At 34.1% G+C, this 12,206-nt stretch overlaps 1 protein-coding gene and 1 long non-coding RNA gene across 4 annotated transcripts in view; one reads left to right on the top strand and one right to left on the bottom strand.

Moving 5' to 3' along the window:
- Window positions 1-12,206, top strand: part of REV3L (REV3 like, DNA directed polymerase zeta catalytic subunit) — a 172,413-nt gene that overhangs the window by 72,696 nt on the left and 87,511 nt on the right. For all 3 annotated transcript variants that reach the window (XM_042986999.1, XM_042987000.1, XM_042987001.1), the window contains exons 6-9: window positions 3,045-3,139; window positions 3,912-4,016; window positions 4,991-5,075; window positions 5,163-5,311. In XM_042986999.1, coding sequence (XP_042842933.1) covers window positions 3,045-3,139; window positions 3,912-4,016; window positions 4,991-5,075; window positions 5,163-5,311 — 434 coding nt within the window. The remainder of the gene's footprint in view (window positions 1-3,044; window positions 3,140-3,911; window positions 4,017-4,990; window positions 5,076-5,162; window positions 5,312-12,206) is intronic.
- The window catches only part of LOC102957952, a 41,811-nt gene that overhangs the window by 9,458 nt on the left and 20,147 nt on the right, over window positions 1-12,206 (bottom strand). The gene's annotated exons all lie outside the window — the stretch shown is intronic.

Raw genomic sequence — 12,206 nt, 5'->3', positions numbered from 1 at the left:
TGCGCTCTCTCTCTGTCTCAAAAATAAACATTAAAAAAACAGAAGATGTCTAAGAAAGAATCTCATTAAATAATGATAGAAACACATTGTTTAGTGACAGAAATATTGTGCCAGAATAAAACTTCAAGGACTTCAAAGTGAAATGACACCCTACCTCTTGATTGACCTTGACAAGTATCAGGACTTTTTGACAAACATGCACACACACTTACACATATGCATACATGTGTACTTCTTGGTTCCTTCTCAGATACGGCAGAAGTATTTTTTAATCAGATTGAAATGGCATAATTTCTTTTCACATCAAATTCAAGTTCTAATCAGTCCAGACCAAATTGATCAACAAGCAACTTGCTTTCTTCATTTTTTTATGCCTGTGATACAGTTTCTCTATCTCTCTGAAATTGGAATACATCAACTTGACTCAAAATTTTACCTATTCACTAGAGCCCTTGATTTTCAGAGTTCTATGTTTTTAATAACTTGTTTTTGCATGATCAAATAAGACCAGAGTTTATTAGCATTTGAAATCTTTTTGTAAGCAAACTATCTTTCTAGCTAGGTCATAGTAAAGCTTTATTGGTTAGAAGTAAGTTTGGGGAGACCCTACATGTTATAATGAAAAGTTTACATTTTAAAATGTTTTTAAAAGAAACCTATTTTATTACTCTTAACGAATGACAACTTATTAGCAAAGATATGTGTAGGCAAACTAGTGAAATTAGACAATGTATTCAGAATTAGAATCTGTAATAAATACAGTATAGCTATATATTTTTGTCTCAGATTATCCCATATTTTTGTATTTTGGAGATGCTTACATTGTAATAAACATGAAAATCCATTATTTCATCAAGTACAAGTAACATAATGTCAAAAAATTTTACTATAAATCAGTACTCTTTAGATTTTTATCAGTCTCATTTCTATCCCCAGTGCTGCTAGCACCATCTTGCTGGGTGCCTTTTTTTTTTTTTTTTTTTTTAACAAATATTTTATATTCCTTCACAAACATTATTACAAGGACTATGACAAATAGCAGCAAACTCATAAGAGATGGGAGTGCTGAGTTAGCAGTTCTACTAAGCCTACTTGTTAACTCATTATAAATTACCACATATCATGGACCTTCAGAGTCATTTGCCAGAGTGTTGAATCTACACATGTCAAGTATGCTGAAGTAATCTCAACCCTGACTGCCCATCAGTTGATCAAAAGAGACGTTTTAAATTGTAGATGTCTGAGCTCCACCCTAAGTGATTCTAATTAGTAGGTCTGTTGTGTTAAGCTAGGAACAGAAATGTTCAGAGAGGCACAATTGTCTAGTTACTGTCATATTACTTATCTATTTTTCATGACTGTAATGAATTGTTTATATGTATTTGCTGACTCAAATTTTTACTTGTGGTGTTTTATCTACAGGAGACATTTTTAATTGTGCAAACTATTTCCTTTCCCTAGGAACACTTCCTATTCTGAATGTCTAAAGTAGTTTTGTAATAAGGGCAAGAAATGGTTATAAATTTCTACTATGAGATTGCATTTTGTGATGTTATTGTTACCCTTCTTTATCACAGATGTGCTACTCCTGGAAAATTCACTCTTGAAATTTACAATATAATTCTTCCAAAAATTGTGAAACTTTTTGATATAAGGAAAAAACTGTTGACTAAAAACTATTTTATCTACTACTTTAATTCATGGCAAAACTTATGTCATTAAATTATATGAATAAAAAAGACAAGCTACATTGAGAATTATTTTTTCTAAAAGTAAAAAGGGATATATTGTGATAGGTTGGCTAATATGTCCCTTCTGTATCAATGGTAAAAAGATATGTGTGTGTGTTTTATCTACATGTATATATGTATATACATACAGATTTATTTGAACTATAACAATTCTGTGGTTAAACAAATTTCTAAAGTTTCGTCAGATTTCTTGAGGGATAGACAACGGAAAATGAGGTTTTGCTAATATGTTTCTCTTAAAACATAAAAAAAAATCTTTCAAATAAAAATGTTAATCAAATCTGCTTTCTAGTAAAAGTTCTCCTTTTCATTTGGGGTCTGTATTAGTAGAAGATCTAAATTTTGGAATGAGTAAACTGGTATCCACATTAGATGTATATTCATTCCTTCAAGCAGGGACATATATATGGTGTCTTCCTGATTTTATTTATTTTTTTTGTTTGTGGCTCTGAAAAACAAAATGCTTTTGAGTCACACAGCATTAATGGGGAATAATCCTCTGCATTATTACAATTATTACAGCTATACAATTATTACAATTATTGTTACAATTATTATTACAATTATGACAATTTTGTCATAAAAATTAATGACCTCATGGTATCACCACTTCTCTTAGCCATGATCCCATTGTTGAACTCCTGTGATTTCTCAGTTTGCAGTTATAGAGACTTTTAAAGCATTCCTCAGCTCAGCAGTAGTTGAGGGCAGGGAGAACAGTATCATCTGCTCACTTTTCAGTATGTCACTTCCCCTGATCTCTTGTAGCATACTCTGTCCTCATTTTTAACAACTGTTTGTGATTGCTAAGAAAGATGTCTCTGGGCAAGTGATTTTGCATATGTATATGGTTTTTGATGTATCCCTCTGTTGTCCCTCTGTTATCTAATCCCATTCTACCCTGAATATGACTCACATGCTAAAACATTGTACATTCTTTATATATAAAATATAATGAACCAAAATATGTAAAATATACTGCAAAAGTATCTCAACAGAGCAGGTTTTGTATTTTTCTCTTCCTGTTTTTTATTTATATGTACACACAGAGTATCAGTTGGGTCATGAATAATTGTGACTAAACATGAAAGTTCTATACGCAAAGTCTTCAGAAAATTTGCTCTTATGTAGTTATTATATATGTATATTTATTTAATCTGTTATTTTATTATTTTTTTTTAAATAATCTTGTGCCCAACTTGGGGCTCCAAGATCAAGAGTTGCATGCTCCACCAATTGAGCTGGCCAGGCACCCCTAATTATTATATTTTTTTAATAATCTTTTTAATACAGCTCTTTAATACTGGAAGGTGTTGAACCACGGAGTACATGTGAATTAGAAGTGGATGCTGTCGCTGCTGATATCTTAAATCGGCTAGACATTGAAGGTATGTGCACAATTAATGTGTTTGTATTTTTTTTTTAAGTTTATTTATTTATTTGGGGGTCGGGGGGAGGGAAGAAGGGCGGAGAGAGAATCCCAAGCAGGCTGTGCACTGTGCAGAGTGCAGAGCCCAACATGAAGCTCGAACTCACAAACCATGAGATCATGACCTGAGCCAAAATCAAGAGACGCTTAACCAACTGAGCAACCCAGGCGCCCCTATATGTTTTTATTTTTAAAATTTAATGACTAAAGTACAGTGGGAAAAGTAGGGAAGAAAACATTAGTAGAGAAGTAACATGTTATAGAAGGAGGATGCAAAATGTTATGAAGATTTCTTAACCTCTGATGAGATGGTCATTATTTTTTCATTAATATTTTCATTCATGTGAGTATGTTTGCATAGACATAAGCCTAAAGTAAGTGTGACACTAAATACATTAGCCATCATTAAAGAATTTAATATACTCTGTCTTTTAAACTTACAATTTTCAGTTTATATAAAAGGGAGGGGACTCTTAGGTATATTGGCTGTCATCAGATATTTTGGTCTTATTCACCACTTGCTGGGTTTTGGGGAGCCAGTAGGAGGAAAACAAAAAGGAGTAATAAATGTAGGTTGGGTAGTTTGGTCATTATGTTACACAAAACAGGTAAATGGTTGTTTTTGTTTTTTTTTAAGTCAGTACTTATTTTTTTAAAGTTTGAATTTCTTTTTTTGAGCAAGTATTTTTTACTTTGACCCTTGTCGTATTGAAGTATTGTTGTAATTATAGCTCAAATTGGTGGAAACCCTGGTCTCCAGGCCATATGGGAAGATGAAAAGCAACGGCGAAGAAACAGAAATGAAACTTCTCAAATTAGCCAACCCGAATCACAAGGTATAAACCTAATAGTATTCTGGTGACATTTTTTTTTTTTACACCAGATATTCTAATGGAAAAGTTTAAGCCATTGAGTTTTTACCTTAACATTAAATTTTACTTTTCAAATTACCTTTCTGTTCTGTATATTTTTTCCTATTGTCATTGCTCTGAACTGTAATTCTTTATCTCCCAGGTGTCATTCATTGTTCTCTCCTTCTATCCGCCCCTGCCCGCCCAAGAATTGGCATCCTCATTGTCCTTGGTTTTCACCTTACCTCTTGCCCCACCTCTTTGCTCCTTTTTTATTTTCTAGTATATTCTAGCCTTTTGTATTTCCAAATGAGCCAGAATACTCACAGAAGATCATGGGTCCCAACTTAGAGACACCACACTATTTTGTTCATATAAACTCCCACTTTAATCATCTTATACAGCTTTGAAGAAAATACTCATTTTATATATTCTACAAAAAGAATTTGAGGGCTTACATAAATGCCATGTACACAAAAAAATTTTTAAATAAAAGTAAAAGAATAAAAGACCTAATTCAGAAGGTAAATATATTTGTAATATAGCAGTAAGCATACATTGAAGTCCAATTAAAATTTTTATTATGTCTTGTCTTGTCATCTAAAAATGCTGTGGTAAATTTTGAATGCCTTCTAAAATAGAACTATTATATTTTATAGGGTAGAAGTTTCTAGGTTCAGAGTGTGCAATACATTTATAGGTACAGAACAGTGTTTTTGTTTTAGATTTAAGTTATAATTATAGAACTTAATCTTGAACTGACTTTAAGTGCGTAATTTTATAGCTTCATTAACAACCATTTCTCTTTTGTTTGCTGTTATGGTAGAACTACTTTTAGGTGGTATTATGTGTGTCAAGAGAAAGATAAGAAATTGTTACCATTTTAAAAGCTACTCTAAGAAAAAGGAAAATATGTCATTCGTTATCTACATTTTTTAATGCACTTTTGAAATTCAAAGATCGCAGGTTTGTGCCAGCAACAGAAAGTGAAAAAATTTTTCAGAAGAGACTTCAGGAAATTCTCAAACAGAATGATTTCTCTGTGTAAGTCGTTATTTATTATAGATCTCAAAACTAATTTTATTGCTTTGTTATCTAGTTTGTTATAAAGGATATGTTTTAATTAACCAGAACATTATCAGGATCTGTGGACTACAGCGATGGATCTCAGGAGTTCTCTGCTGAGTTAACATTGCACTCTGAAGTTCTGTCTCCTGATATTCTTCAGTGTACGCCAGCTAATCTGGTAGAAGTCCACAAAGATACAGAGTTGAGCAAAGGTGAGGTTTTCAAGTATGCAGAAAATACTATAATAGACATCTGTATATCTGGCACGGTTAATATTACTACTTGGTTGAATTAGCTAAGTTTCTCCCATTCCTTTACCTTTTCTTGATCTCTAGATGTAAGCACTATTCTAAGTTGGTGTAAACTGTTCCCATATATGATTTTATATTTTCTTATATAGGTATGTCCATGATATATACTGTTATTTTATATTTAAAATCTTACATAAAATAGGGTCCTACTTGGCATAAAGTAAGCAACTTGCTTTTTTCATTCGACATAGTTTTTTATTAATTGAGGTATAATTTGTATAATATAATATGCACTCATTCAAGGTGTACAATTGATTGATTTATCGGAAGTTTATAGAGCTGTGCAGGCATCCCCATAATTCCATTTTAGAACACCTGCTTCACCTCAGAGGATTCCTTGTGTCCATGTGCAGTCATATCCGTTCTCATCTCCAACCCCAAGTAACCTCTAATCCACTTTCTTGTCTCAAGATCTGCCTTTTCTGGGTGTATCATATAAATGAAATCCTACAATATGTGATCTTTTGTGTCTTCTTTCATTTAGCTTAATGTTTCAGGTTCATCTGTATTGTAGTATCTATCAATATTTCTTTCCTTTTTATTGCCGGATAGTATTTCATTGTATGGATATACCATATTTTGTTAATTCAGTCATCAGTTGATTGATATTTGAGTTATTTTCACTTTTTGGCTCTTAATGCTGACGTGAACACTTGTATGTAGGTGTTTGTGTGGATGTAGTGTTTTCATTTCTCTCGAGAGACACCAAGTAGTGGAATTGCTGGCTCATTTGATGAACTTGTATTTAACTTTTGCATAAACTACAAAACTGTTTTCCACAGTGATTACACTGGTTTACATTTCCTCCATCAGTATGTGAAGGTTCCAATGATCCTGCATCCTCACTAACACTTGTTATTTGTCTTTTTTTGTATAGCCATCCTAGTGTGTGAAATGGCATCTCATTATGGCTTTAATTATCATTTCCCTCATCACTAATGATGTTGAGTATCTTTTATGTCAACATATTACAACTTTGATCTATCTTTGTTCATACATGTTTCTAGTTCACTCACTTCAGCTGCTGATTAGTGTTCCTTTGTATGACCAAACAAGTTTATTAGCCCTCTACAACTATTAGATGATTTTCACTTTTGCACTGTTATTAATAGTGTTATTTCTGTCATTTTGTGGCTGTATGCAAGAGTGTCTCTATAGAAGACATATAGAAGTGTAATTTGCCAGGTCTTAGGGTATATGTACTCTACCTAGATAGCATATGTTCTAATAGAGTTTCTGTAAAAATGTAGTTAGCTTATACACAGTTGGTAAATAAAAGAATAATCAAAGTTTTATTCCATAGTCACATTGTTTCATATGCAGTTTTTCTAAGCAAGGGAGCCAGAGTAGCAGGAGTAAAATTACAGCTTTAAGCAGTAATAGAAAAGCCTCTTTTATACTGCCTCATTAGCAGCAGAGGCTCTTTTGACCATATATATTTTTAAAGACTTTATTTTATTTATTTCTTGAGAAGAGGAGAGGGGTAGGGAGAGAGCGCAGAGTCCAACATGGAGCTCAATCTCATGACCCTGAGATCATGACCTTAGGCAAAATCAAGAGCCAGACACCTAACCGACTGAGCCATCCAGGCACCCCTCTTGACCATATTAAACTACAATTCAAAATGAGCATCTACACTCAGGGCTTCCCCCTCCCTAAGAGATGCATCCCAGCATTGTGCAATCTCGGACTCATGGCAAGTTACACCTGAGATCTCTTGAGCTCCCCTTAATGGCAGCCTACTGGCTCAGAGTTCTGCTTGCATTTGCTTTTCTTAGCATCTGCCAGCTGCACTCTAATAAAAAATGTACCCAGCATTTCCATACTGTTATTTTCAGAGCATTTTAATATCCACTATGACAGCTTCTAGCCACACTGGGCTGATCAGAGTTATCTCCTTGGGTGCCACTTATTGGAATTTGTTAGTGCTGTGGTTACAAAGTTGCATTGGTTTTGCCTTAACCTTTCCACCCATAAGCTCTGTTATTTTTAGAGCTCCATTTTTCAGATTTCAAAGTATGTTAACAATAAAAACATCATTATAGTAGTAATACCATATTACAAAAATTAGTCTGTAAAATGATTATATCTAAGTTTACATTCCCACAATGTATTAGAGCTTATATTTAAATTCTTTTATTTATTTTGAGAGAGAGAGAGAGGAGAGAGAGAATCCCAAGCGGGCCCCATGCCATCAGCACAGACCCACCTGATACAGGGCTCAAACTCACAGACCATGAGAGCATGACCTGAGCCAAGATCAAGAGTCAGACACTTAACTGACTAAGCCACCCAGGCACCCCTAGAGCTTATATTTAAAATTTTTTGGGGCGCCTGGGTGGCTCAGTCGTTTGAGCGTCTGACTTCAGCTCAGGTCATGATCTCGTGGTCCGTGAGTTCGAGCCCCGCGTCGGGCTCTGTGCTGACCGCTCAGAGCCTGGAGCCTGTTTCAGATTCTGTGTCTCCCTCTCTCTCTGACCCTCCCCCATTCATGCTCTGTCTCTCTCTGTCTCAAAAATAAATAAACGTTAAAAAATGTTTTTTTTTGCCATTCTGATTCTTTGAAATGGAATCTTCTTAGTTTAATTTGCATGTCCTGATTGCTAATAACTTTGAGCATTTGTGTTTTTTATCTGAGAATTGCTTATTCATATTTGTGGCTCATTTTAAGTGTTTGCACATCTTCAATTTCGTTTTTTTGTTTTTGTTTTTTGACTGTAGTCACCATGTGTGCATTATGTTCTCATGACATTTTTTTGCTATTTATTTTTTTAATAATTTTTTAATGTAATTTATTGTCAACTTGGCTAACATACAGTGTATATACAGTGTGCTCTTGGTTTTGGGGGTAGATTCCTGTGATTCATCGCTTGTCTACAGTACCTAGTGCTCATCCCAACATGTGCTGTCCTCAATGCCCATCACCCATTTTCCCCTCTCCCCCAACCCCATCAACCTGTATTTAAGAGTCAGTTTGTTCTCTGTAATCATCAAGATTTGTTCTCTGTATTTAAGAGTCTCATCGTTTGCCTCCCTCCCTCTCTGTTTGTAACTTTTTTTTTCCCCTTCTCTTCCCCTATGGTCTTCTGTTAAGTTTCTCAAGTTCCACATATGAGTGAAAACATATGATATCTGTCTTTCTCTGATTTATTTCACTTAGCATAATATCCTCCAGTTCCATCCACGTTGCTGCAACTGGCAGCATTTCATTCTTTCTCATTGCCAAGTAGTATTCCATTGTATATATAAGCCACATCTTCTTTATCCATTCATCAGCTGATGGACGTTTAGGCTCTTTCCATAATTTGGCTCTTGTTGAAAGCACTGCTGAAAACATTGGGGGTACCTGTGCCCCTATGAATCAGCATTCCTGTATCCTTTGGATAAATTCCTAGTAGTGCTATTGCTGGGTTGTAGGGTAGTTCTATTTTTAATTTTTTGAGGAACCTCCACACTGTTTTCCAGAGTGGCTGCACCAGTTTGCATTCCAACCAACAGTGCAAGAGGAGGGTACCCATTTCTCCACATTCTTGCCAGCATCTGTTGTTTCCTGAGTTGTTCATTTTAGACACTCTGACTGGTGTGAGGTGGTATCTCAGTGTGGTTTTGATTTGTATTTCCCTGATGGTGAGTGATGTTGAGCATCTTTTCATGTGTCTGTTAGCCATCTGGATGTCTTCTTTGGAAAAGTGTCTATTCATGTGTTCTGCCCATTACTTCACTGGATTATTTGTTTTTCAGGTGTTGAGTCTAGTAAATTCTTTATAGATTTTGGATACTAACACTTTATCCGATATGTCATTTGCAAATATCTTTTCCCATTCCGTTGGTTGCCTTTTAGTTTTGCTGATTGTTTCCTTTGCCATGCAGAAACTTTTTATCTTGATGAAGTCCCAATAGTTCATTTTTGCTTTTGTTTCCCTTTCCTGCGGAGATGTGTTAAGTTGCTGCAGCTGAGGTCGAAGAGGTTTTTGCGTGCTTTCTCCTCTAGGATTGTGGTGGTTTCCTGTCTCACATTTAGGTCTTTCATCCATTTTGAGTTTATTTTTGTGTATGGTGAAAAAGTGGTCTAGTTTCATTCTTCTGCATGTTGCTCTTCAGTTCTCCCAGCATCATTTGCTAAAGAGAATGTATTTTTTCCATTGGATACTTTTTCCTGCTTTGTCAAAGATTAGTTGGCCATATATTTGTGGGTCCAATTCTGGGTTCTGTATTCCATTGGTCTACGTGTCTGTTTTTTCTGCCACTACCATACTGTCTTGATGATTACAGCTTTGTAGTAGAGGCTAAAGTCTGGGATTGTGATGCCTCCTGCTTTGGTTTTCTTTTTCAACATTACTTTGGCTATTCGGGGTCTTTTGTGGTTCCATACAAATTTTAGGATTGTTTGTTCTAATTTTGAGAAGAATGCCGGTGCAATTTTGATTGGGATTGCATTGAATGTGTAGATAGCTTTGGGTGTTATTGACATTTTAACAATGTTTATTCTTTGAATCCATGAGCATGGAATCTTTTTCCATTTCTTTGTGTCTTCTTCAGTTTCTTTCATAAGTTTTCTATCGTTTTCAGCATACCGATCTTTTACATCTTTGGTTAGGTTTATTTGCACATCTTCAATTTTGATATCCATTTAACAACTTCTTTTTCCTTAATGGTTTGGTTTTTGTACCTGGTTTACAAGTCCTTTCCTACCCTGATGTAATGCAAGTGTATCCGTAAGGCTTATGTGTGCTTACAATTTGGTTTTTCACTTTTAGGTCTTCAATGCATCTGAAATGTTACTTGAATATAATAAGGATCTAATTGTATCTATTTTTCTAAATATAAATAGCTAGTTTTTCAACATATTTACTGAAAAAAATTTTATTCCCACTGAATTCTCTCACTTCAGTCATGCAGTCACATTCCCCTACGTTAATGTCACATTGCTGTAATTACTATTGACATGTAAGTGTTGATATATATCAAGGGCAGACCTTAACTTGTTCACCTTCAAAATTGTCTTATCTGCTTTTGATCTTTTTTTTTTTTTAAGATTTTTTTTATTTCAAGTAACCTCTACACACAACATGGGGCTCGAACTCAAAACCCTGAGATCAAGACTAGTACACTCCACTGACTGAGCCAGCCAGGTGCCCCTACTCTTGATCTTTGAAAAAAAAAACAAAAAACAAAAAACTGTCCCCTATTAATTTTAGTATCCGATTGTTCATTTCTGGGATTTTATTGAATTTATATACTGATTAATTAACATTTTTAATCTTTCTGTGTGCCAAATCATCTCCTCTATGAACATGATATATTTCTCATTTTACTAGGTCTTCTTTCGTATCTTTTAATAGAGTTTTGCCATTTTCTTTTGTAAAATTTGATATCTTTTATTAGAGATACTCCAGGTGTCTTAATTGTTGCACTTAGGAGTTTATCTTTCAAAAATCACATCTTCTAATTACCGGTATTTAGGAGCTTCACTGAACTTTTGTATGTCAGTCTTATATACAGCAACTTTTATTACCGCGAATAGTTTTTTTTAATGTTTCTTTTTATTTTGAGGGAGGGAGAGAGTGAGCATGCGTGCACACACTTACGCAGGGGAGGGACAGAGAGAGAGAGATGGAGTGAATCCCAAGGAGGCTCCGCGTGCTGTCCGCATTGAACCGGACCTGGAATCGCACGGTCCATGAGATCATGACCTGAGCCAAAATCAGGAGCCTGATGCTTAACCAACTGAGCCACCAACACACCCTAGTACTAATAGTTTTATATGTCTTTTCTATTGGATATTTTGTGTGTAGAGTCATCATGTGTAAATAACAACTTTACTACTTCTTTTCCCATCTTCATACTTAAAATTTTTTTAATGCATTGTTTAAGAACTCTAGAATAATGCTAGTTAGAAATAATGGTCTTTTTCCTGGTTTTGAAGGGAAAGGCTTCTATATTTCATCATTAAATATGAAATTTACTACAGGATGTTGGTAGATAACTTTAATTAGGTTAATATCTCTCCTCTTTCTTTGCTATGAAGTTTAGTTTTTCAAAACTCATGAATGGGTATTAAATGAAATTTTACCAAATTTTCTGAATTTGAAATAGTCACTTTTTTTTCCCTTTTATTACCCTCTGATAATATAGTTACATTAAAATAATTTTTATTTTCTAATGTCAAGTTATGTGTGCACTACTGAAATAACTCTTCTTTGTCATGGTGTGGTGTTTTTTGAAACATTGCTATGTCTACTTTGCTAACACTTTGTTTGGAATTTATACTTTTTGTTTTTAACCAAGAAAGATTCATACTTTGCTTCATTAAGTGAGTTGTGGAGTTTCGTTTATTTCTAACTTTTTTCAAGAATTTTAATGGTGTATAAAATTGTCAGATCACTATGTTGAAAACCTGAAACAAATATAACACATTATGTCAGCTATACTGCAATTAAAAACAAAACACAATTTTTATTGGATTTGTATAATCTATTTCTTAGAGATTTGATAGATCTCATCTATAAAAACATCCAAACTGAATAGTGGGTGAATTTTGTGTTGGGACTGAAAATAGAGTGAGTGGATTTTGAACTACTAGTTCAATTTCCATAACTGTTACAAGTCTACTCAAGATTTCTATTTCTGTTTGAGTCTGGTTTTATATCATGTTTTTCCTAAGAAATTATTCATTTTATCTGATTTTTCCATGTTTTTGGTATAAAGTTGTTCATAGTAATACTTTAATATCTCTCTTATTTTTGGTACTTTCACTTTTATTTCTAACATTATTTATGCCTTCTATTTTGTTTTG

The sequence above is a fragment of the Panthera tigris genome, chromosome B2 (assembly GCF_018350195.1).
Source record: "Panthera tigris isolate Pti1 chromosome B2, P.tigris_Pti1_mat1.1, whole genome shotgun sequence".
NCBI lineage: Eukaryota > Metazoa > Chordata > Mammalia > Carnivora > Felidae > Panthera > Panthera tigris.
Note: the sequence above shows the minus strand (reverse complement) of the source record. Positions and strands in the feature narration are given on the sequence as shown.